Genomic DNA, 27,266 nt, shown 5'->3' with positions numbered 1-27,266 from the left:
AAAAAAAAGACAAATTCAACAAATATAGTTTAGTAAAAGAAGATGCAAAAGTGGTCTTAAAATAAGAGGTATTAAAGAGGAATTTAGAGGCACCTGGCTGGCTCAGTCAGTGGAGCATAAGACCCTTGATCTCAGGGTTGTGAGTTCAAGACCCATGCTGGGGGTAGAAGTTACTTAATAAATTAAAGTGTTAAAAAATAATAAGGGGCTCTTTGTTTTTAGGGGACTGGGCAGGCAGCCCGTACAGTATAATAGTGAATATTTAATAAATGTGTAGGGAATCAGCAGGATTCCTGCAATACATAGATGAAGAAGAAAGGAAGGGGCAGGGGGGACTGACTAATTTTTTTTTAATTTTGAAAAAGAAGAACCAGAATGAGGATAATCACTAAGTCACTTGCAGTTAGAAGACAACTGCCAACTCTCTATTGAGGAGAGACAGACATTTAAACTCAAAATGATAACTTTATTATACAGTCACAATAATAAGTATATTTGCTTTAATTGTACAATAAATCTGTATTAGGAGGCCTAATAGCCAATATATAAAATAAGGAAATAATTCTGCACTGGCTGATTCACAAGCACTAAGCTAAGCCCTTGTGTATACCCACCACCTACACCACCAGTCTCTGACTCCAAGGAGTCCAAGGTGGGTTCTACTTTGAAGAGGTACCTGCCCCAGGGACCACTAACCAGTCTACATATCTGCCTTCTCTTATGTCATCCCTGGGCCTCTTCATGAAAAGCAAGTTCAGACCAAGACAGAAGAGACAGCACCTCTACTGATGGCATTTCCACCTTGATGGGCAAATGCTAGGTATCCATTTGACCCCAGAGGCTATGACAGCCCACCACCAGCAACTGCACTCCAAAAGTTACCTCTCATACTCTCATCTTTACTGGTACTGTAGCCTCTGTGACATTACTTCATCTATACAGATTGTTAAATATTTTTTAAATCATTCTTCCTATAAATCATAATGTAATTTGGATTTTCTCAAGTATCCTCCTGTAAGTAACATAAAATGGTGTATCAATTAAGGAGTGCTATGTAACAAAACACTCTACAAAACTCAGTGGCTTGAAACAATGAACATTTCATTTCCTTATGATTCCATGGATTAGCATATTGGACTGGGTTCAGCTAGTGGTTCTTTTGCTATTCTTCCCTGAGCTACTGTGTAGCTATAGTCATCTGGCAGTTTGACAAGGACTGGTTGGTCCAAGATAGCTGCAGGCATATGGCTGGTGGTTGATATTACTAGCTGAACCTCTCTCTCTATGCAGTTTCTTATTTTCAAGAAGGTTAGTCCAAACTTCTTTACCTGATGGTCTTAGGGCACTAAGCAGCCATGAGCAAAAGCTGCAAGACCTCTTGAAGTTTAGGCTTCCAAATCCCACAACATCCCTCAATAAAGCTGGTCCAGATTCAAGGAATGGTAAAAATAAACTCCACCTCTTGATGGGAGGAGTAGCAAAGTCATATTGCAAAGGATGGGAAGAATTATGGACTCTGTCTTTGCAAACAATCTGCCACAAGGAGGTATGGCACTAGATCCATAGAGAAAGAAATATAGCTCTAACACACCAGCTGGCTTTACAATAAATAATATTTATATCATCATAAGAATGTAAATGCTATTTATTAATTTTAAGAATTTAAAATCACCCTATGACAAAACTGTGAGGATGTAAATATGATTGTAGATCAGAATGTAATGTTAGCAACCTTGATAGTGTTGAAAGGGATATAATTCAACTCTCTCCTATGTTGCCAGAAATGCCATTAGTAAGGCATTAGTATAATAAGAAAATACATAAGTGACAGGATTCATTCCAGTATTTAGATCCTCTGGAAAGTCTGATTATTATCTCTCTTATGAGCAAATCTTTTTAAAATAATATTACCTGATGTTGGTAAGGATACAGGGAAACAAGTAACATCACACATTGCTAGGAAAAATGCAAATTGACATTATCTTTCTAGGAGGAAATATGACAATCTATTGAAAACCTTAAGATATGTTTAGAATTCCACTTGTGGTAATGGCAAACTAGTAACTAGGAATGAAATTGTCACTAAGGATAACCGAAAAAGTTGATAAAATATATAAAGTTTTCTTAAGGGTATCCATGAGCTAACAAGACAGAGACGTATTTCAGGACCAGAATGTAGGAGGAAAGACAGAAAGGTAGGAATAGCATTCAAGTGTATTTCTGAATGCAGAAGTTGTTTTGGTGGCCTCAGGGGATTAACAAAGAACAAAAGGTAAATCCCAGAGCCCATCCGTCTCTCACATACCACCGCCACTTTAAATTGGGATTTTGCAGGGCTATCCCCTCATGGTAAGGGTAAACCCAGCCTCTGCAAGGACCTGCAGCATGGCTTTGTATCACCTGGTGGTCCAGGGAACTTCAAGACTCGAACTTGAATTAAAGTGAGAATTGACAGCACTCCCAGGCACCTGACAGAAATAAACAAAAATCTAGTCTGAAGTTGGATATCATCATCCTTTTCCTCAAATTACTGCTACAAGTAATATTTTAAAAAACAATAACAAAACTAATGGAGGAGGGGAAGCAGAACAATTTTTTAAAATACAACAGAAGGCAAGAAAGGAAAAAGAGGAATTTAAAATAAGCACAGCAAATAGAAAGCATAAAATAAGATGGTAGGTTTAAACAAAAATATCAATAAATATATTAACTGTAATGGAATAAATCTTCCAGTTAAAAATATAACAAAATCCAACCATATGCTGTTTTAAGTGACTTATCTTAAACATACAGATACAGAAAGTTTAAAAGAATGACAATGAATACATCACACAAATCCCAAACAGGAGAAGGGACTGTGACTATATTTATATCAGACAAAATAGAACTAAAAGTATTATAGAGATCAAGAGGGTGCTTCACAATGATAAAAAGTTCAATTCACCAGAAGCATACAAACTTTAGGCCTCAAGATATATAAGGGAAAAAGTGATAGGCCTACAAGGAGAAGGCAAGGCCTGGGAGGGGCTCCTAGTACTCCAGACTCAATGAGAGAAATCTGAGGGAGTATGGTGCAGTGTAGACATTTGAGCCTGGCATGCATGGAGGGAAAGAACAGCTGGCAAAAGAAACAACAAGGCCACAAAAAACAGTGGAGTTTTCAAGAAACTGATCTATAGGGACATTACTTATGATCATTCCTTGGTTCTCTTGGTGACAGGGAAAGAATGCAAATAACAGGATGTCTAAACTCCTTTTATACCAAAAAAATCTGAGTTGCTAAGGGACTAGATCTTAAATGTTATCATCACACACACACAAAAAATTGCAAGTGTGTGGTGATGGATGTTAACTAGACTTACCATGGTAATTGTTTTTCAATATGTACATATAATAAATCATTGTGTTGTACACCTGAAGCTAATATAATGTTATCTGTCAATTATATATTATATCTAATTTTTTTAAAATCCTGTAGGAGAAACATAACTAGAAACACAGCCAATTGCAGAAGAAATCTATACCAGCTACTTAAAATATCTGATCCTTCATTTTTAATATTGAAGAACAATATAGGATCACAATATATATGGAGAAGTAATGGCAGCAAAGAAAATCTAAAACTAAGATTAATCAAACTAATTCCAGAGAAAATAGTGACAATTCAAGAAACTACAGTTAACTAAAACAAACAAAATAAAGGACTCTAATATCCTCAGAAAGAATCAAGATGAAGCTGAATCAAAAAAAAAAAAAAGAAAAGAAAAGAAAAGAAAAATACTATGAAAAAGGAACAATTGAAGGGATATTAGAAATATTTCTAAAATTTTGGAAAATCTTAGAAATTTAAAATGTGATTCCCAAAATAAGAAGTTCAATAGAAGGGTTAAAAAATAGGATGGAAAAAAAAAATAGGATGGAAGAAATTTCCCAGAATGTTGAGTAAAATGATATAGATATGTGATAGATATATGACCAAATATATTTATGAAAATATAGATATATAATAGAAACAGAAATAGATATATGATAGAATATATTTATGAAAAGGTAGGTCAATCCAGGAAGTACAACATCCAACTAATAAGAATTCCTGAGAGATAAAATGGAGGGAATAAAATTAGGAAAGAAATAATAAAATATACTAATGCAGAGGGAAGACATAAGTTTAGTTAGGAAGAGCCTACCAAGTATCAAACACAATGGATGATAAAAGAACCTACTTAAAACATTGTACAATTTCAAAACACCCAGGACAGAGGCATGACTAAAAGCTTCCAGAGAGAAAAAACAGATTATCTACCAAAACATCAGAGTGGCATCAGATTTCTAAAGTTACACTAGATGCTAGAAAATAATAAGGTAATGCCTTAGAAATTCTGAAGGAAAGCATTTTTAACCTTGGTGTCCATGCTCAGCCAAATTGCCCATCAAGGGGAAAAGCAAAATAAAATAATTTTTAGGCATTCAAAAAATTAACTTTCAGTAAAAATGGTATTTTTTTTAATTCCCTCTTACTCCAAAACCAAAATGATAGTAAAGTAAAAAAGAAGGCAGTAACACGAATCGCCAAATATCATACATCTCTCAAATTTTGTTCCTCCATGATTATTCAGTTCCTCCTCTCACTTTTAAAAATGTCTTGGTTCAAATGAAAATTATATGGTCACCCCACTACTAATCTCCATAGGAAAGAAACACCAGTGATTTCAGCAGATTTAGAAGAGGTAGAAAGCAAAGGGAGAAAGTAATAACTGATTTAACAGAATAAAAGTTACAATTTAAGTGTCTGTGGAAGAGAATGCATATAAAGTCCATTTGCCCTTAAAAACTCCTGAGGCTAAGAGCACCTGAGTGGCTCAGTGGTGAGCCTCTGCCTTCAGCTTAGGTCATGATCCTGGGGTCCTGGGATTGAGTCCCGTGTGGGGCTCCCCACAGGGAGCTTGCTTCTCCCTCTGCCTGTGTCTCTGCCTCTCTTTCTGTGTCTCTCATGAATAAATAAATAAAACCTTAAATAAAAAATAAAAACCTTGAGGCTTTATTCTCGGGAAAAAGTGAAGAAGCTCTTGACTCAGAAATACAGAATTCTAGAATTCAGGGAGGCACAGAACTGAAAAACAGATGCACAGTGACAGGAAGCCTCCTGCCCCTTTCCCCTGCCTTTAGCCCAGAACACTAGCAGCCAGGTGGGCCTCCTTGTTTTGTATATTTTATATAAAAATTATAGGGAAACTTGTTATTACTTGCTGATCCAAAATAGAGATAGTAGCTGAATGTTGTCATAGGCTCATAATTTCTGCCCTGAGTAGAACTATGAAAAGATTGGAAACTCTTCCTCTTTGTTTCAGTTGTGCAGCCAAAACCACAGAGACTTGGCTGCCAGGGTTGGGCAATCCCTCCATTGCCTGCACCATCTTTAAGGAGGCCACAACAGCTCTAGGACCCCCAAGCTTTTCAGACAATTGAAGAATTCTACCTATAGAGCCATGTAAGGAATGAAAAGAGAGAGCAACTCTTTGACCAGCCTGATTCTTTGTGTCACAACTTCTAACCCATGGAGAGAATCAGAGTATTGTCCAGGCTTTTCCCTACTCAGAAGAAGAAGAAGAAGAGAAAGAAGAAGAAGAAGAAGAAGAAGAAGAAGAAGAAGAAGAAGAAGAAGAAGAAGAAGAAGAAGAAGAAGAAGAAGGAGAAGAAGAAGAAGAAGAAGAAGGAGAAAAAGATTTCCCTAATTTTTACCTCCCTAGAATACCAGTACTAAATTGTTAGTTTGTATTTAGTTACTTATTTACATATCTGCCTCCATCACTAAACTCCAAGATGCATATGGATGAAAAGGGTGTATTATTTGTTGTTTGCACCTTCAAGTGGACTTGAGTGCCTGGCAGCCTATTGGATGAGTCAAGGAGATTACTGGCAAAGAAGTAATTTACACATGAGAATATCAAGGAATCATGATAAGATCTCTGAAACTCTTCTTTTGAAAAGCATCAAATATTATTCACATTACTCAAAAATATGCACGTGAACTATGTAACACACTTGCATTAGGGTTTTTAGACGCTCCAACGGTGCTGTGCATGTTCTAGCGCAAGTACCAGCTATGCCTCCAGCCAACAGATACCTCCCTAACAGGCCGGAGCTTCTTTCTTCATCAGTTAATTCATGAAAAGTCCATCTTTCTCCCATATCAATTCCCTATTGAAAAAATACATTATAATTAGATATAAAATGAGTATGTTCTCTCCTTATAAGATCTAAACAATGTTTTATATATCTCAGCTCCACAATAAATTAAGGTCAACCTTTCCTAGAATGTTGTACTTCACCAACCAACCAGTGTATTTTAAGTAAGTCATAAATTAGCTTGAATTACTACCATTATAAGCTAGTAATATTTAAAATAATAATAATAAAATAAACTAGTAATATTTTACCATGTCTAAGATAATCTTTACATTGCCATTTTTAAGTCTATTACTATTTTTCAATTCAGAATTATTTGTCTAAGATTGAACACAAAAAGAAAAACCCATCGGGTTCTACTAAATATTTGTAGCTGTGATGAGACATAGGCTAATAAACTAGTAGTGAGGTAGCTATTTAATGGGCAATAACATAAAAGTATCCAGTGTTCAAAATCTAGTGGATCCCCATGTTATGTTCAGTCAGACTCTTTAACAAAACAAATATGAAATATAAGCACACATTTGGAAGCAGGTTCCTTTTATATCTTTACCTACTGTGGAATTGGCAAAAAACAAAGCAAAAAACCCTGGGCCTTCCATGTAGTGCCCAGAGCAGATAACAAGCTCTGCTGTGCATGTATCATGAAGTAGGAGATATTTTTTTTTAAGATTTTATTCATTTATTCATGAGAGATACAGAAAGAGAGAGAGAGAGAGAGGCAGAGACACAGGCAGAGGGAGAAGCAGGCTCCATGCAGGGAGCCCGATGTGGGGACTCGATCCCAGGTCTCCAGGATCATGCCCTGGGCTGAAGGCAGCGCTAAACCGCAGAGCCACCCAGGCATCCCAAAGTAGGAGATTTTTGAGGACCTAGAAGGCTGATCGCAGATGTCATGATTAAGGATCTGGGCTCAGGAATCAGATGGAATCAGATGGAATTGTCAAATCTTGACATCCCGAACTCCTAGTTTCCTAATTGAGTGAACTCTCTGGGACTTAGTTTCCTCAAATGCAAAATAGAGACAATACTAATACTTAACTTCGTAGGATTGTTAAGATTAAATACCTTAAAGTATGTATAGCACAGAGCACAATGCTTGACACTAAAAGACACTCAGTAACCATTAATTACTGTTAATATCAATTGTAAAACAAAAACTGAGAGCAATTTAGGCCTCCAAGTGCTTGGCTGTGCATAGTCACTAGCAATAATGTGACTAGGAAACAGCTCAATATCTGTTTAATAAACAAAAACTAACATTTACAGAGCAAAGTCAGAAAGGTAATAGCAGTTATATGTGTCATCTTTAGTTTTCATAATAACAAACCTGAGAGAAGTAAGTATTATTTCCCTAATTTGACAGTTAAGAAAACTGAGCATGGAGAGATCAAATCATTTACCCCAACTCACCCAGACAGCAAGTGGCATAGCTGGGATTTGAACCAACGAACCCTGAATCTAGAGCCTGTACTCTATTCCACCCAGGAAAACTGGCTGCTTTCTACCACTGTGGAGTAAAATTACAGCGCCAAGCATATTTGTCTCTTGTGAAATTGCTATAAGCCAAATAATAGGCCTGCCTCCGGGACTAATGAAGCACTCTTTGTTCTGCTTATATTAACTCTTTGTTAATATAAGCACTCAACTTATATTATTTTGTTAGGTTATCACAAATACTGTCACTCAATTTTCAAAAGAGCTATTTATTTTCCATGCCTGTTTGTTCTTTACCTTCATTATGAAACAGAAACTTATCCTATAGTAGGCGTACAATAAATGTATTTTTCATTGACTTGAATTGCCTTTAATCCTCTTTAAAAGAAAGCATTGAAAGTGAACACTACCAAAAAGGATAAAAATATTGTCCCTATTTGGACACCCAAGAAGAAAAAACAAGGATAAAATCTTCTCTTAATGATTATATATTTATTAAGAGACTGTTGGTAACTGAATAGTTTTATATAAGCATCATGGTAAAAGGAAGGAAGGCACACTCTTACAGCAACAGCAGAATGTCAGTAGTAATGTGCTACTACTGGCCATCGCCCTTTCTCAGAGAAATCTTTTCTAGATATACTGCAGAGCATCATACGAAACTCCTTTTCACTTAGTTCAACTTCTTCAGAAAGCAATTCAAAGCAGGTAGGTTAGATTGAGCTTTTGTATATTTAATTTTGTCATCTTAAGATTGAGGAAGTAGTAGGAGAAAGAATGGAGCAGATTGCTATTTACTATAACTTTCTCTTAAACACATAGACGACTAAAGAAAGTTCAAATGTTAAAAATGAAAGAAAAAATACAGATTTCATAAAGAAACAATAGAAGTCCTAAGTTTTGAAATACTACTCTTTCTGTGTGTCTCTCATGAATAAATATACAAATAAATAAATCTTAAAAAAAATACAAGTTCAAAGTCCTTTATTTTTTACCATTAAAAATGATAACAGCTAATGCAGATGGTGCTTAACAAGTGTGAGACATTGTTCTCCGCTATATGTATATTAACTAGTTTAATCCTCACAATAACCTAATGAGTACTATCTTTAGCTTCATTTTACAAACATTGGGAAACTGAATTAGAGCAAAGTCTCTTTGCTTATAAAGGTCGAGCCTGCATCTGAAACCAAACCAACTAGCTCTAAAGCTCTTGTCCTTGACCATCTATGAGCATTTATTGATGACTTCGGTCTGCCAGGCATTGTGCTAAGTATTTTACATGGATTGTCTCATTAATCCTCACATCCTTATTCTGTGTGGTAGGTCATATTATCATCTTTAGTTTATAACTGAAAAATTTGGGGGATCCCTGGGTGGCATAGCGGTTTAGCGCCTGCCTTTGGCCCAGGGTGTGATCCTGGAGACCCGGGATCGAATCCCACGTCGGGCTCCCAGTGCATGGAGCCTTCTCCCTCTGCCTATGTCTCTGCCTCTCTCTCTCTCTCTCTCTCTCTCTCTCTCTCTCTCTCTGTGTGTGACTATCATAAATAAAAATATTAAAAAAATAATATACCTGAAAAATTTTGGCTTAGAAAGTTTAACTAGTAGGGGCACTTAAGAAGCACACCTGGATTACATGATTCTAGAATTCATGATCTTTTTTTTTTTTAATTTTTATTTATTTATGATAGTCACAGAGAAAGAGAGAGGCAGAGACATAGGCAGAGGGAGAAGCAGGCCCCATGCACCGGGAGCCCGACATGGGACTCGATCCCGGGTCTCCAGGATCATGCCCTGGGCCAAAGGCAGGCGCCAAACCACAGCACCACCCAGGGATCCCTAGAACTCATGATCTTTAACACTATACTACCCTCTCTACCTACAAGGAGGCTAATTACTTGACTTCTCTCTGTCTTGGTTTCCTTATCCTAACACAGAATAATAATCCCTACCTCAAAGAGTTATAGAAGAGCAGTGTAGATTCTAATTTGGAATTACTGAACAAAAGCTTTTTAATTTTTTGAGAATTTTAAGAAATTTTGAAGCAGAGATTTCAAGTGCTCTGAGAGACAAGAGCCATGCAGACTATAAGACGAATATGAATGTAAAAAAACCTCGAACTTTAGCACTCTTTCAAAAGAATTCCAGTTATAGTTTATTTGTTTATCCAACAAATATTTATTGGGAATATACTGTGTGACACAGCAATCAGCAATTCAGAGTCTCTACTTTCAGGCAAGAAAATAAGCAACTATAATACAGAATAATGTTGTTCTGTAGGAGTAATTAACTGTTAAGTGCATAATTATTCCCAACAAATGGGTAACTTTTGCAAGTTGAAACTTTGAAGTAAATATTCTATGACACTTCAGATATTTGGCATTATACAAATTTGCAAGGAAATAATATTCTATATTATCACTTGTTTATTCAAGCAAAACCTCACTAGCTAATACTCTGGCTCCATCATTTTCTAATGGTTTATAATGCATTACATTTTTATGCCCATGACTCATGGTTTAAAATATACAAATATTAAAGAAGAGACCACTTACAGTAATATAGTTCCAGTGACGGGCAATTTCCCTAACATTTCTTGCAGGTTTAAATAAAAAATACTTCCTCCATTCATCCCAGTCCACTGTCATTGACCCATCAATATCCATCCTGTAGATTGATTTTTAAAAGAATATGCTCAAATATAAATCATGATTCATAAAGTTCAAAAAGTATTATCAAAATGACATCTCATATTCTCAATGTCAGAATATTCGGGTTATAGTTGAACTCTATCCCTTGCTCTTCTGTGATGCAGAGTGCATCCTACATCTCCAAACTTCAGTTTCTATGGGAATAAGTCCTACAATATAGGGTTATTAGAGTATTTTTTTAAGATTTTATTTTTAAATAATCTCTATACTCTACATGGGGCTCCACCTCACAACCTTGAGATCAAGAGTTGCATGCTCCCCCAATTGAGCCAGACAGGCACCTTTAGAATATTAAATGGGATTATATATACTATGGCCTTGTAAACTGTAAAAAAACACAAAACTATAAGTGAGTATTCCTGTATCCCAATCTTCTCACATTTCTTCTCACATTTTCCTTCTTTCCATCTGGTAAACCTTACCTTGTAACTTCTCTAGCAACAGAATGATGACTGAACATTACTTTTTTGGTAATTCAGCTCTTAAAAGCCAATTCCCACTTTTTGTGGGTATGAAATTCCAATATAAAAAAATAAGTAATCCAAATACCCATAGAAATAAAACATCCATTAATATGGGATAATATAAGCCAATTTTAAGAATTTTAAAGAATTCTCAGTTAGCCAAATTCTCCATTTTGCTTCCAAAACAGAGTATTCTGCTGGTTCTTGTCCTTTTACTCTTCATGGCTCCTTCTCACTCTCTTTTACTGGTTTCTCCTCAATCCCCCACCTCTTAAGGCAGAGTACTACACTCTCTCCCTGGTCATCTCTTCCAGTCTCATGGCTTTAAAGATCTATAAGCCCATGATTCCCAAATCTCTGTCAGAGTGTTCCTCTGAACTCTAGACTCCTGTTTCAAGCTGCCTGTTTGACATGCCTACCTGTATGTCTGCTTAGCATCTAGAAGATAACAAGAACAAACCTGGGCTCTGATAATCACCCCATCCCAAACCTGCTTTTCTCAGTCTTATCCAAATCATGCATAACCACTCCACTATTCGAGATGTTCAGGCCAAAAATCTTGGCATTAACCTTGACTATTTTTTTTTCCTTTTTATCCCATACATTATCCAGAAGTAAATCATGTCAACATTTCAAAATGTATCCAGAATCCAACTTCCTCCATCCTGGTACAAGCTGCCTTCAAATTTTGTCTGTATTATTGCAAAACTGTCATGATTTGCCTACCTGCTTTCCCCCTTGCTAGTTTGCCTACAAACTATTTTCAATACTTGAGACAGAATGAGACTGCAAAACCTAAGTTAGATCATGGCACACACCTGTTTAAACCATCCATTGACTTAAGAGTAAAAAGCCAAAGTCCTTATAATTTCCCTCTCAAGAGCTGATGTGATCTGATCTCCTGTTAACATTTCCTACCACCTTCTTCCTCATTCACTCTGTTCTAAACACACCAGCCTTCTCTCAGTGCCCTAATCCTGTAAATACACTGCTCAACTTTGCTCTTGCTCTTTCCTTTACCTGGAAGGCTTCCTCGCCCCCCAAAGATTATTACAGCTCCTTCTCTCACCTTCTTCAGATCTCTATTCAAATGTCATTTTCAAGACCTTCCCAACTCACCATGTCCAAAACTGCAGCCCCCTGCACCATTCACACACACACACATACTATTTCCCTCCCCTGCTCTATATTTCCCCTTCTCACTAATGACCATCTAACATATTGTTTATCTAGTTTACTCTTTTACTGTTTTCTTCTCTTATTTATTGTGAGTTCCATAAGAGCAGGGATTTTTGCCTGTTTCCCTCACTGCTATATCCCTTGAATGTCAACTACTCAATAAATATTTGTTGAGTAAATGAATAAATTTCTCCCTACCCACTTTCATCCTCCTGTGCTCTAGACCTAGAGGATGAAATGTTAACCCCTACTGAAAGATTCTCTGTCTCTGTCTCTCTATTTCTTTCTCAAGCTGTTGGTCCCATTCCCCCCAATCACTTATGTCCTCTCTCTGCAACCTATCCAACAGCTTCCTCTCTGATAGTTACTTCCTCTCAAATCTCTCCTATCCTCAAAAAAAATAATGAAAGTAAAAAGACTTGCCTAGTTGTCTTTCCTTCTTATCCAAATATCCCAAATCAGTAAACTACATTCACATTCCCCATATCCTCACCTCCCATTCACTCCATAACAGCCTGACTCAAGTCTCTAGCTCCCTACCAAAAATGCTTTCACTGGGATCCCCAGGAATCTCCCAAGTTCTAGATCCAATGGATAGTTTTCAATATTAATGTTGCTGGCCCTTTCTGTTAAATATGACATATTTCACTCTTGGCTCTTGTGACACCATTAAATCAACTAGAAAACATGTATTGATCTGCTAGCACGTACGAAGCACTGTGGTAGGCACTAACTACAGAATAATGGATAACATACCCTGGTCCCTGTTTCACGAAGCTTACAGTCTACTGGCAACAGGGAGTATAACAAACAAGCCTCTGTAAAGCTGCTCTAAAAGCCAGCACTAGGAAGATTAAAAAAGTTTCAGAGGTTAAAGTCACATCTAAACTGAGACCTAAGGAGTAAGTAGGAGATATTCAAGTGAAGGAGTTGGAAAGTGTCTTCCACACAGAAAGATCAGTTTGTACAAGTTCTGGAGGAAAGAAACATCATGGTTTTTTAAAAGTTGAAATAAGCTCAGTCAGCCTGGAGCACAGAGTAGAAGGAGAGTTGGAGAGATGATGCAGCTAGAAAGGCAGACAGGGGCCAGATCACAGAAAAAATTCCATGTTCCATCTAAGCCCTTGGTATAGCATCACTTATCAGTATGGACACAAATAGTCTAATGAAGTGAAAACAATTCATATTCAGCTTACACTTATAAAACCACAAAACCATAGTTGAACATAAATCCAGCTAAAGTTATACAAAACCATTTTAGAAACTGTATAAAACTTTATTAAAAGTCATAAAAGAAGATTTAAATAAACATATATAATTTTCATGGAACAGTAAATTTAACATCATAAATATGCAATTCTCTCCTTAACTAATTTATAAATTCAATGCAATTCCAATTAACATTCCAAAAGGAGTGTGTATGTGCACACGTGTGTATGTAATTAAATAAGTCAATTCTGAAATTAATATGGAAGAGCAAAGGGCCAAGAAGAGCACTGACACTGTTGAAAATGAGGAAAGTTGACATCAAGATGGATACTAAAGTGATAGTAAGGGGCACCTGGGTGGTCCAATCCGTTAAGCGTCGGACTCTTGATTTCAGCTCAGATTATAATCTCAGGGACCTGAGTTCAAGCCCCGTGCAGGGCTCCATGCTCAGTGTGGAGCCTGCTTAAGATTCTCTGTCCCTCTCCCTTTGCCCCTCCCCCACTGTTCTCTCCCTCTCAAACACACGGGTGCACATGCGCACACACACATTGATCAAAAAAATAAAGTGATAGTAACTAAGGCATGTGGTAATGACATATAATAGATACAAACGTAAGAGAATAAAGAGACCAGAAACACATTCTTACACAGACAGAAATTTGAAATATGACAGGTAAGCTTTTAAAATCTGTGGGTAAAAATAATAAAATAAAATAAAATAAAATAAAATAAAATAAAATAAAATAAAATCTGTGGGTAAAAGATGGGACCAATTATTAACTGATAACAAGAAAGAAAGAAAGAAAGAAAGAAAGAAAGAAAGAAAGAAAGAAAGAAAGAAAGAAAAGAAAGAAAAGAAAGAAAGAAAGAGAAAACGGAACCTTATTTCACACCATATACAAATATCAATTACAGATGAATTAAAGAACTAAATGTAAAATACAAAACTTTTTAATGAAATATAGATTAAGATCTTGAAGTGGCTCATTGGGTTAAATATCTGACTCTTGGTTCCACTAGAGTCATGATCTCATGGGTCGCTAGATGGAGCCCCACATCTGGGCTCAGTGCTCAGGAGAGAGTGTGCTTGAAATTCTCTCCCTCCGCCCCTCCCCCACTCACACTCATGCTCTCTCACTCTGTCTCTCTAAAATAAATAAATCTATTTAAAAAAGAAAAAGAAATAGAGATTAATATCTTTACGTCCCAGGGTAAGGAAGAATTTCTCAAGATGCTAAAAGAGAAAAGTGGACAAAGAAGACTACATTAAAATATTAAACTGCACAATGACAAAAACACCTAAAATGAACTTAAAAGTAACCAACAGGCTAGGAAAAGATATTTGCAATGCATATAACCAACATAGTATTAATATCCAGAATTTAGAAAGAATACCTGCAGGCCATTAAGAAAAAGACAACCAATCTAGCTAAAAAATAGGCAAAATACATGACTAGGTAATTCACAGAAGAAGAATATCCAGATGGCCAACAAATATATGAAAAGATACTCAAGCTCACTAGTAATGAGTAATATAGTTAAATTAAATCAAATTAAATTAAAACAATAGGGCAATATTTCTGACTCTTTGACTTGGAAAATATTAAAATATTAGAAGCCTACAGTATCAAATATTTGAAAAGAAATACATTTTTAGTAGGAAGCTAGATTGGTAAAACCACTTGGAAGAAAAATTTGGTATATGTAATTAAAGTTAAATGTCAGCATACCCTATAATCAAGCAACTCTACTGCAGGTGATATATAAGGAGATGTATACAAGAACATTTACTGCAGCATTGTTTTGTATTAGTCACACACACAAAAAAATTCTCTTTAACCTAAATGACCATCATCAGAAGACTTCATAAGTAAATTGAATTACATTTATTAAACAGGACTCTTATTGTGGCTAAAATGATTAACTAGGGCTGTATGCACCAGCAGCAACAAATCTCAAAAATAGAAGGCTTAGAAAAAAGCAATTTAAAAAAATATGTGGTATGACATCACTTAAGTAAGGTCTTAAAACATGAGAAACAATGCCATATATTTTAAGGGTATCCCTACAGTAAAATAGAGAGAGAAAAATCTGAATGGAATACATTCAGGACAGTAGTTACTTCTGGCAGCAGGGGAGAAAATGAACATTAAGAATACGTTGAAAACTTCACCTCTGGGGATCCCTGGGTGGCACAGCGGTTTAGCGCCTGCCTTTGGCCCAGCGCGCGATCCTGGAGACCCGGAATCGAATCCCACATCAGGCTCCCGGTGCATGGAGCCTGCTTCTCCCTCTGCCTGTGACTCTGCCTCTCTCTTTCTCTCTCTCTGTGTGTGACTATCATAAATAAATAAAAATTTAAAAAAAAAAAAAACTTCACCTCTGTGTAATATTTTATTCAAAAATATTTGAGCCAAATGCAGCAAAATGTTAACTATGACAAATCCAGGGATGGCATGGTTGTCTGTTAAATTTTTACCTCTATCATTCTATACATTTTCCTGTATGAAACAGTCATAACAAGTTAGCTTTATTCTAGAAATGTTTAATGCCAGAAAATCTACCATATAGATTTATATATATAATTTATTATATAAATAGGTCAAATGAAAAAAGCAGTATAGTTTGATAAAATAAGGTACTTTTTATTGATAAGAGATACCTTTCTGTGTTGTTTTCCAGTGCAACTCCCTACTCACTGTTTGCACTCCCCACCCCCATGAACCATTAGCTCTGTCAGGGTAGGCACCAAGAGCATTCTACTTACCATTGAATCCCCATTGGCTGTTTTGTGCCTGGCAAAAAGTACCAAACAATATCCAATTGATGGCTAACTTGATTGGTTGACTGACTAATAATGTAAAAGTCTTACCAAAAGCAAGAGGTCTATGCACTAAAATTATATCAGTGGGTTAATATTTGGGTGATAGATTATGTTGACATTGGGCAAATTACCTAACCCCAAAAACTGCCTTATCTGTGAAATGAGAAACTAATACTTTGACTACAGGGATGCCTGGGTGACTCAATGGTTGAGCATCTGCCTTTGGCTCAGGGCGTGATCCCAGACTCCTGGGATGGAGTCCCACATCTGGCTCCCCACAGGGAGACTGCTTCTCCCTCTGCCTATGTCTCTGCCTCTCTCTGCACCTTTCATGAATAAATAAATAAAATCTTTAATAATAATAATAATAATAATAATAATATTTTGATTATAAAGTCCTGTAAGGATTAAAGGAGATAATATATGTGAGATACTCAGAAGAATGCTAGCAAATAGATACTTAATAATTATAAGCTATTATTCATGCTTCTCTAAAGTTTCCATAGTTGTCATTTTTATAATGAAAAGGGCTTTAAAGTAAATAAATAATTTTAAAATGTATACTACACACATATAAGGGCTAACCTTTCAAGAATCTTCACTGCCTCTTCTTCAGAAATATGTATACCTATTAAGTCAAGAGCATCAATAATTTCTGAAGCATCAATCACTCCTTTAAAGGAACAAAGAAAATAAAGATTAACTGGAAGTTTTGAAAAGATACAGATGCAAAGAGTTAATCAGTATTCACTGCATTGTTGCAACATTTCATAAGACATTAATCTCAATTATCTCTTTTGCTTGTCAAGCTAAAAAGAAGAGACTGGAGAGCTCATATGATATTTCCTATATCAATAAATGACACTACTACCCTCAATGTTGCTCAAACCAATCGTTCTTGCCTCTTTCCTTTCCTTCATCAATTTCAATCACCAAATGTGATCTGTTCTATGCATGAACAGCTCCCAAAGTATTCATTCCCAACACTACTGATCCCATTTTAGCTTAGACACCAATCCATGCTCCACACAATTATGGTGGTGCTACTCCTCTTACTGAAAACTCTTCAGTGGCCTCCCACCTCATTCCCCTGGGGATCAATTCCAGAAACCTTCACAGGCCTCAAGGCCTTCCGTGATCCTGCCGTAGCCTGCTTCTTAGGCTCATCTCTGAAACTCCCCCTTGCTCTCAGCCTCCACCTCACTGGTCTGCCTCCAGTTCCTCAGCCATGACCTGCTCTCCTGGTACAATGAGTCTCCCAGCAAGCCTTTTCCCTGCCTGGAGCACTTCCCTGCTCCTCACTAGGCTACCTTCCAGTCATCTTTCCAGATTTGGCTTAACTACCATTTCTACATGGAGCCTCATGTAAAAACCTTATCAAAATGTTATAAAGATCTTTATATTGTTCAAAAGGAAAAAGCATATTGTTCAAAGGGCACAGGCTTTTTGTTGATGGTTGTTATTTTTGAAAGACAGTATGCAAATAAAAATTCAATCATTTAAAAATATTCCTCGGAAGTAGTAACAGTCAAACAAATGACAGGATTAAATAAATGAATTTTTAATAACCTTTCACAGAAGCCAAATATCAAGTAATAAACCTTTACTAAAACACGGCCAATTCTTGGCTATACATGTTTGCTCACTGTATAAAGACAAACCATCATTATTCATGTCCAAACTCTTAAAAGTCCACCTCATCGTCTTCTCATTATCTTTAAGGTACTGCATAAATGTGCTGAGGTTCAGCAGATTGCAGGCATTAATATCAACAGATTTTAATAGTATCTATAAAAGAGAAGAATGATATTAGAGATATGGGATTCAGACAAGGTAAATTACAAATTATAGTATTTAAACATTTGTACATTTATCTTATATAAATTAGATATTCTGCTATAAATTATTGGTACCTTAGGTTTAGAGTAAAATTGGTGCACTAAAAACAGAATCTTGAGTATTGGAGATTTAGAGGAGTTTAGCAACTGACTAGTCTACTCTTCTACTCAATCATCATGCAAGTATTTGCTCACCCAGTAAATGCTTGAGAAAAAGAAATGAATCATACATAGCCTCTGCCCTCAAGAAGTTTACAGGCTAACAGGGAAGACACCAAAGCCACTCTGATAGAAAATATTCAGGGGCACCTGGGGGGCTCAGTGGTTGAGCATCTGCCTTTAGCTCAAGTCGTGACCCCGGGGTCCTGGGATCAAGTCCTGCATCGGGGTCCCCCTGGGGAGCCTGCTTCTCCCTCTGCCTCTGTGTCTCTGCCTATCTGTGTCTCTCATGAATAAATAAACAAAATCTTTAAAAAAAAAATTCAAGATTCAATAGCCGAATTATGGAAGCACCTTAAGTTTCCTGTGATAGATAAAAGGATAAAGAAGTAACATACATATATGCAATAATATTACTCAGCCATAAAAAAAGAAGGAAATCTTGCCCTTTGCAGCAACATGGATGGATCCAGAGAATATAACGCTAAGTGAAATAGATCAGTCAGAGAAAGACAAGTATATGATTTCACTCATATGTGGAATTTAAGAAACCAAAAAAACAAAAAAGAGACAAATTTAAAAAAACACACACACTCTTAATTATAGAGAACAGAAGGGAGGTGGGTGGAAAGATGGGTTAAATAGATGAAAGGGATTAAGAATACGGTTATCTTGATGAGCACTGAATAATGTAGAGCATTGTCAAAGCACTATATTGCACACCTGAAACTAATATGACACTGTACATCAAAAAAAACTAGAACTCTTGTGAAATATGTCTACATACATCCTAAAATTCTTTTTAAAAAATATTTTATTTATTCATTCATGAGAGACACAGAGAGGCAGAGACGTAGGCAGAGGGAGAAGCAGGCTCTCCTCGGGGAGCCTGATGCAGGACTGGATCCCAGGACCCCAGGATCATGCCCTGAGCTGAAGGCAGATGCTCAACCACTGAACCACCCAGGGCCCCCATTTTATAAAATTCTCACAATAATAAAGGTTTTATTGAAGAACAGAAATACTAAATACATCATAAACTAAAATATATCAAAAGAAAATGTTCAAGGTTCAGTGAGAAATAAAGATGTGAGGGAATTCTTCATAGAACTGGCTTCACCTGGGACGCCTGAGTGGCTCAGTGGTTGGGCATCTGCCTTCAGCTCAGGACATGACCCTGGAGTCCCAGGATCAAGTCCCACATCGGGCTCCCTGCATGGAGCCTGCTTCTCCCTCTGCCTGTCTCTGCCTCTCTGTGTCTCTCATGAATAAATAAATAAAATCTTAAAAAAAAAAAAAGTGGCTGCACCTGGCTATTTTTTAAATGAGTAGCAAAAAAGTAAACAAAGATACAAGAGTGTGAGGGATGTAGCAGACACCACTAGCTGTCCACCAAAATTCACTCTTGCCTTCTTTGGGCACACTACTAGATTACATTTCTCAGTTTCCCTTGCAGTTAAAAACGGTCATGTGAGCAAGGTCTCAGCAATGAAGTAAGAGTGAAAGTAATGTGTACCGCTTCTAGGCCTAGCCAACAACACCCTGCATGCTCATTCCACTTCCACCAGCTGAGTGCAGGTAATGATGAGCCCCTTGAGGGTGGTAGAGCCACAAGAAGAAAGGAATCCAGATCTCTGAATACAAGGTGGAGAACTGTTCCACCAGCCTCAACACCTACCAAGAGATCATCTTGTATAACATGCTAAGAGGCTTGGAGTTTTCCCACTGACATTATCCAGCCCCTGAAGAATTTTAAGCAGAGTCATGATAGAATCAGATATACCTTTTAAAAGGTGGCATATGGTGGCAACGTGGAGGAAGAAATGCTGAGGGGAAGGCAAGAAGACCGTTTACAGTAACTTAGGTGAGATATGGTGGGGGCCCGGGCTTCCCAGGAATAACAGGTGTGGAGACAAAGGGAACTGGCTACGAGATCTACAGGGATGACATAGGACCTGTGGTGAACTGCATGTTGGGCAAGGGAAGAGGAGGGCTGTAGAATGACTCGATGGTGGAGCATTTACCTAAGACTATGATCACAGAGGGAAGTGGAGAGACTCAGAGCTGGGGACAGCTACCCATCTGGGAGTCACCCACCCTAGGATGGTACTTGGAACCTTGAAAAGTTATCCTGAAGCCCACCTGCATTTGAGGGGTGAGCCAAAAGAGAGAGTCCATAAAGAGATCTGAAAACAAGAGCCAGAAAGCCGAGATAAAGTCCCAAAGGGGGAAATACAGGAGCATCATTGGTGTCCCATGTGGCAGAAAGAACCCAAGAGCCAAAGTGCACAAAGAAGTCCCTAGTGACCTTTCCCAGAGGGAAAGAATGGAGACAGAAGCTACACTGCAGACAAGAAAAGGCAGAAGTGTAGACAGAGCTTTATCAAAGACCAGACTACATACAGAGGAAAATGATAGCACAGTTTCTATCTAGGTGGCAAGCCAGGGCCATAGGAGGATCACTGTTACTAGACAGGAAGAGTCTGAAAATACAGGAGAAAGAAAGGGAGCAACAGATGTTGTACTTTTCCTATTTTAAAGGAGGCAGAGAGGATGTGAAGCTGACAATGTAATTGGTAGAACCAACTGTGAGAAGAAAAAGAAAAAAAAAGAAAAAGAAAAAGACACCTCATTTCTTGAGACTAGTGGCAATAAACTAAGCCTGGATGTAAATAAAGGTAAGATTATAGTCCGAGTATCAAATTTTTTGAGGCTTGCTAACTGCTTTGAGCTCAGTAAACAGTTTTAGGCACTTTTCATCTATTTTCTCATTAATCATCATAAGAGCTAGGCACTATTATTATTTTACAGCTGAGGAAAATTTACAAGAGGGCCAGAAATCTGAAAAAAATCAGTGCAGTTCACCTCTATTTACTCATGGAAGTAAATAAAAGGCATGTTCAGCTACTGGAAGGGGAGCAAGGAATGACAAGGGCTGTGATTGGGGTAAGTCAGAGTTTCTCAGCATCAACATTATTGATATTTGGGACCAGATAATCTTTGGTTGTCCTATGCATTATAGGATGTTTAGCAACATCCCTGGCCTTCATTCATTAGGTGCTAGTATCACACACACACACACACACATCCATTGCTGTCATGACCATAAAAAAATATCAAGAATGTCAAATGTCCCTGAGGGGCAAAATCAACCTAGTTGAGAACCACTGGGATAAACGGAATGAAGATAGGGCTGACTCTGGACAGTCTGATGAAATGGAGGACCCAGATCTTTATAAGAAGGAAAATGGAATATTATGATTCCAGGGCTACATTCAGAAGGAAAGCATAAAGTCATCAGTTTGTTTTCTGTGTAATGCAAAGTGAATGCAGCAAAAAGTCTTAGACACACAGAACCCAGTGAAATCAATATACATTGTCTATAACTAAAACTGACATCTGTGATTGGGTAGGCCTCAGGGAACAAATCATCAATTTCTGTAACAAACTGTGACCCAGCATCATCCAAGATATGTAGTTATCTCTCCAATTTCTCTGGCATGCATTTTATAAATCCAAAGAATTATGAACTTAACAGTAACATATACTGTTGTATGTTTTTCTGGACTCCATGTTGTGTGACCCCACATCCATTATTCAAGTCAACCCTACCATATGGAAACTTATTAAATACTGTTTTCTTTTTCTTACTGAATTTAAGTCTCTTCACAAGAAAAAGATTTCTACAAAACTTGATGTCCCCTTCCCCTTTTCAAACACATGTGCTCATGATGCTGCTGGGCCTCATAGTCTCTTAGAGAAGCTTAAGTTAAAACTTTTTTTTTTCACTCTAGATGGTCAGCTGGTTAACTGTAGGGCTGTGGAAGTGGGCGTCTCTGGAAACACAGCAGTCAGTATTGACATCATCATTTGTTAAGCTTAACAATAATTCTATACTATATAGTGTATGGCATATTGTTGTAGTATCAACACTTCAACAGTATTAGGTTAAACTGAAAACATGGGTTGCAACTAATCCATTAGTAGCAGCCAGGCACACACAGGAAGGCCCCAAAGGGCATAATGCAGGGCTTTCTGGAGCAAACCGCTGTGTGGGCTGCATCGCCCAGGCTATGGGAGGCCCTTGCAGGACCAGCCATCACAGGCCATCAAGGCAGACCCTTGGAGTTCCCCAAAGCTAACGGAATTTCAACACAGGCCATATGCATTTAGTCACTGGGGGCGTTTGGTCAACGTGGTGCAAGCAGGCCTTTTAAGAGTTTCGATGGCTTCACCCCACTTAGGCAAGATGGTGAAGCCTTCCGTTTTGACCAAGGTAGACCACTATCAGGACAGAAACTAAGGGAAGGTGTCCCAACAGCGGGCTGCTTTAAGTGAAGCAGCTCACACGGAAAGAATTTCTGAGCCTGGAGAGGAGCTCAGGAAGGGCTGAGGGGGTCTTCTCCATACCCTACCCTCCATCCGCGTTTCAACCCCATCCCCCAGTCCTAAGGGCTCCAGCTGGCCTGCGGCACCTCCCACTGCCGGCGGCCTGAACGCACCAAGGCCCACCTCTTCTTCCTGGCCCACAGGGATGCCCATAGCTTCCAGTTCTTTCTGCAGCTCTGTGATGTCCACCATGCCGTTCCCGTGGTGGTCCAGCTTCCGGAAGAGCTCTTCGAAAAGGCGGTCGGATTTGTCTTCCTGGCCAGCCACTGTGGGCAACAGGAAGCCCCACACGCGGCGCAGCATGGTCCCGGAGCGCGAAGGCCACCCCCAGTCAGCCGGAGCTGCCCCCCTGCCCCCCGCTGGGTACCGGGCGTCGGGAGCCCCGGGAGCAGCCCGGCCGCCGCCGCGCAGCAACCGACCCGGCCGCATGCGCTCCCTCCCGAGCCTCTGGGTTCCAGGCCCGCAGGCCCGCCCTTCCTGCCTGTTGGGCAACAGTCCTGCTCCGGATTTGCTTCTGCCAGTTTTGGTGGGGGGCAAAGCTGCTTGGGACCACCGTTGTTGTTGTTGTTGTTGTTGTTGTTGTTGTTGTTGTTGTTGTTTTGCTGTTTTGTTGTTCAGATTCATGTTTGGCCACGGATCCCAGACAGCACATTCTAATGCAAACTCCCAGCTGAGGGTGGCCTCATTATGAGCTATTAGAGGAGGATTTTTTGTTGTTTTGTTTTTTGTTGGTTTTTTGTTTCTTGTTTTTCAGTTTTGTGCTCAGAGCCAAGGTTGACACAGATCCGCCACCATGGGGCCATCCTGAGCCAGTCCTCTCTCTTCCTCTTATTAGGCCAAGGCTTGGTCTCTTATTCCCATAGGGTTGTTGAAATCCAAACCCCTTAGCAACCAAGGGAGAAAATATTAAGACTTCTTTTTATATTTATAAAAGTAAGGGGAGGGGCACCTGGGGGGCTCAATGGTTGAGAATTTGCCTTTAGCTCAAGGCATGATTCTGGGGTCCTGGGATTGAGTACCGTATGGTGCTCCCTGCAGGGAGCCTGCTTCTCCCTCTGCCTATGTCTCTGCCTCTCTCCCTCTGTGTCTTTCATAAATAAATAAATAAAATTTTAAAAAAGAAAAAAGGGAAAATAAACTTTCTAATATTTAACATAAACTGACAACTGCATGTATATATAATGCTTAAGTGTACACAAATTGTGGGTGAGTGAACAAAGAAATGTGGAACCCATTGCTCCTCTGTAATGGGATTGACCACCTCATCAGTGGGCTAGATGAAAGATTAGTTAAGAAACCCCAGAGTCTAAAAAGAAAAAAAAAAAAAAAGAAAGAAAGAAAAGAAAAGAAATCCCAGAGCCTGTAACCAGCAGCCACCAAGGATTGCCATCAGAAGCACTGCTCAAGTCAAGAGAACAGATCAGCCATGGTGGTTGAGCAATGGAGAACAGCACTGAACACATAAACAAAAGGACAAACTGATGCCAACCAGCATGCTCTAAGGACCTAAAAAGGCATTTTGGCCCTTAGCTCAGTGGCACAGAAGTCACAAGTAAACCACATTACAACCTCAGACACCCAGATTCTCTCCTAGGGAGAAAATTAGTGAGCAACCACTTTTTATCCAAAAGAAAGTAAATACTATCTAAAGGAGCTGATAATCAGGGGTTACTGATGGCTTAGTAGATGAAGCATCTGCCTTCAGTTCAGGTCATGATCCCAGAGTCCTGAGATTGAGCCCCGCACTAGGCTCCCTGCTCAGCGGAGAGCCTTCTTCTCCCTCTCCCTCTGCCGCACCTGTTGCTCATGTACTCTCTCACACTCTCACTCTCTCTCAAATAAATAAATAAAATGTTTTAATAAATAAATAAATAAAGGGGCTAATCAGTTATCAGACTGTCTAAGCATTGAAACAAATTAGATATTTGGTTAACTTAAAAAATTTTTTTAAAGATTTATTTATTTACTTATGATAGACATAGAGAGAGAGGCAGAGACACAGGAGGAGGGAGAAGCAGGCTCCATGCCAGGAGCCCGATGTGGACTCTATCCGAGACTCCAGGATCACTCCCCGGGCCAAAGGCAGAGGCCAAACCGCTGAGCCACCCAGGGATCCCCCAATTTTTTTTTAATACAGCAGGTGGGACTCAGGAAAAAGATCAGAAACACCAGGTTAGGCAAGTAAAATACATTTTATGCACATATCTGATTTTTAGTATGAGCAGAAATTTAGGAGCCTTTGTTCCATTAGTATCATTCTGAACCCCTGTTTTTAAATTACCTCTGTGTGAACTGATACAGCTGATTGTTTCCTTATGATCTCTACTGATGTTGAGGCAACAAAACAAGGTGAAAGTCAAAACCTAAGGATAGCAGAGGGGCGCCTAGGTAGCTCAGTCAGTTGAGTGTCCACCTCTTGATTTTGGCTCAGGTCATGAACTAAGGTCATAATCTCAGGGTTGTGAGATCCACCCTACACTGGGCTCCCCACTCAGTGGGGAGTCAGCTTGAAATGTTCACTCTCCCTCTTCCTCTGCCCCTTCTCCTTGAGTGCTCTCTCTTTCTCAAATAAATAAGTAAATCTTTAAAAAAAAATTTTTTTTAAGATTTAAAAAAAAAAAAAACTAAGGATGGCAGAGCAGAAATATGGAAAGGGCCCAAGCTCTTAATCACATTGCTGAGCTAGTGAACCAACTCTGGAACCAGTTTCCACTGGACCTGTTTGGACAGAAAACAAACCAACCTCTGTTATTTAAGCCACTTTCTGCTGGGCATTCCATCACAGCTGAAAGCATATTCATAGAAAATCATTACTCATGGAATAATTACAAACTGAGATGAATGTAATGAAGGAGAATTGCACTCATCTCAGTTTGGAATTATTCTATGAGAACATAGCAGGGACCATAATATATGTTGGGGGATGAAGGAAGGCCTCTTAGTTTAGGTAATACTTAAGCCAAGATCTGAAAGATACGTAGAGGTTTGCCCATTAAAAGTGAGGAAAATAGCATTCCTTGTATTTTTAACATTCCTGAGAAGAAAAGAATTTAGAAAGTTCAAAGAACTAAAAGAAGGCCACTGTCGCTAGAGAATAATAAACAACAGAAAGAATGGCACACGCTGAGATTAAAAACACAGGCCACATCAAAGATTCCGGCTTTTATCTCAAGAACAGTATAGAGTTATATCAGCCGGGATAACCCAGGTTATGCTGTGACAACAAACAACTCCAGAATCTCAGTTACCTACAGGGTGAATGTCTCATTTGTCTGTACACCATCATAGGTCAGCAACAGGCTCTGCTCTTGGGATGCCTCATCCTTACTCTGGGATGAAGCAGCCACTGGCTGGAGCATTATCGGTAGCCATGGCAAAGGGACAAAAAGAATATAGAAAAGCAGGCTATGAATCTTAAAGCCTCTGCCTGTAGGTGCAATATTCAATTTCTCTGTATATTCTACTGGCCAAAACAGGTGACACACTCTCTTGATTTCAAGTCTCCTGCAGGGAAGAATGCTGAATATTGTTGAGAAATATTACAGCCTACACCAGGAGCCATTTACGCATTTTTGGCAGCAGAATAACATGGTTTAATTTAACAGTGTCAGGACGCTTAAGTGGCTCAGCAGTTAAGCATCTGCCTTTGGCTCAGGGTGTGGTCCTGGAGTCCCTGGATGGAGTCCCACATGGGGCTCCCTGCAAAGGGCCTGCTTCTCCCTCTGCCTGTGTCTTTGCCTTTCTGTGTGTGTCTCTCATGAATAAATAAATAAAATCTTTTTGTTTTAAGTTTTAAATAAAAAAAAAAAAATTAACAGTGTAAATATCCTGCTAACTACTGTGTGGAGAATGGGGGGAAAGTCAGGAGCCAGGGCAGTGAGATCAATTAGGAGTTGTCAGCTTGAACAAGAGTGGTGGCAGTGGAGGGCAAGAGAAGCAGGACAGATCATGATACATTTTAGAGGTAAAATTGAAAGAAGTTTATGAAGGATTGAAGGCAATGAGGGAGAAAATGATGCCTGCTATAGACTGAATGCTTATGTCCTTCCAAAATCAATATGTTGAAACTCAGTGATTGAGCATTTGCTTTCAGCTCAGGTTGTGATCCCGGGGTCCTGGGATCGAGCTGCATCGGGCTCCCTGTGAGGAGCCTGCTTCTTTCTCTGCCTTTGTCTCCACCTCTCTCTCAATCTGTGTCTCTCATGAATGAATAAATACAATCTTTAAAAAAATATATGTTGAAATCCTAACCCCTAATGTGATGGTATTAGGAGGTGGGTCTTTGGGGAGGCAGTTGGGGTCATGAAGGGAATGCCTCCTGAATGGGACTAAGTGCCCCAATAAAAGACACCCCAAAGAGACCCTTGCCCATTCCACCATGTAAGGACACAGGAAGTAGGCATCTACAAACCAAGAAGTAGGCCCCACTGGACTCTGAATCTGCTGATGCCTTGATCTTGGACTTATAGCCTTCAGAACTGAAAGAAATAAATTTCTGTGGTTTATAAGTCAACTAGTCTATGGTACTCTGTTACAGCAGCATGAAGGGACTAAGACAGTATCAAAAACAACTTGTAGGTTTCTGGCATGAGGCATCATGTAGATGGAGTTGTCGATCTCAAGGCGCAGGAGATTGGGATTAAGATCAAGAGTTCAAATTTAGACTTGTCAAGATGACAGTGAGTCATGCCAAGTGTCAAAACGGCATGCACAGCTCAGGAAAGAGGTCCAAGCTAGAAATATAAATTTGGAAGTCACTGGCATACGGATAACTTTTAACCCCGTAGGAGAGAAGAATATCACTTAGAAGATAGAGTGTAGGAAGAGAGCCCTAGACTAAGCTCTGGAAAACTCTAAAATGTACATT

The 27,266-nt window shown here is 38.7% G+C and overlaps 1 protein-coding gene across 6 annotated transcripts in view; it reads right to left on the bottom strand.

Moving 5' to 3' along the window:
- Positions 1 to 23,038, bottom strand: part of LOC112640743 (calcium-binding mitochondrial carrier protein SCaMC-1-like) — a 45,267-nt gene extending 22,229 nt beyond the window's left edge. For 5 of the 6 annotated variants that reach the window (XM_049111606.1, XM_025417436.3, XM_025417438.3 and 2 more), the window contains exons 1-5: positions 22,523 to 23,038; positions 17,660 to 17,801; positions 16,599 to 16,686; positions 10,182 to 10,293; positions 6,043 to 6,198 (exon numbers count right to left, since the gene is read on the bottom strand). In XM_049111606.1, coding sequence (XP_048967563.1) covers positions 6,043 to 6,198; positions 10,182 to 10,293; positions 16,599 to 16,686; positions 17,660 to 17,801; positions 22,523 to 23,023 — 999 coding nt within the window. In that variant the 5' untranslated portion in view covers positions 23,024 to 23,038. The remainder of the gene's footprint in view (positions 1 to 6,042; positions 6,199 to 10,181; positions 10,294 to 16,598; positions 16,687 to 17,659; positions 17,802 to 22,522) is intronic. The other variant, XM_025417437.3, reaches the window with a different exon arrangement.
- Between the last annotated feature and the right edge of the window lie 4,228 nt (positions 23,039 to 27,266).

Source organism: Canis lupus, chromosome 6 (genome assembly GCF_003254725.2).
Source record: "Canis lupus dingo isolate Sandy chromosome 6, ASM325472v2, whole genome shotgun sequence".
Taxonomy (NCBI): domain Eukaryota; kingdom Metazoa; phylum Chordata; class Mammalia; order Carnivora; family Canidae; genus Canis; species Canis lupus.
This window is presented reverse-complemented; position numbering and strand designations above follow the sequence as displayed.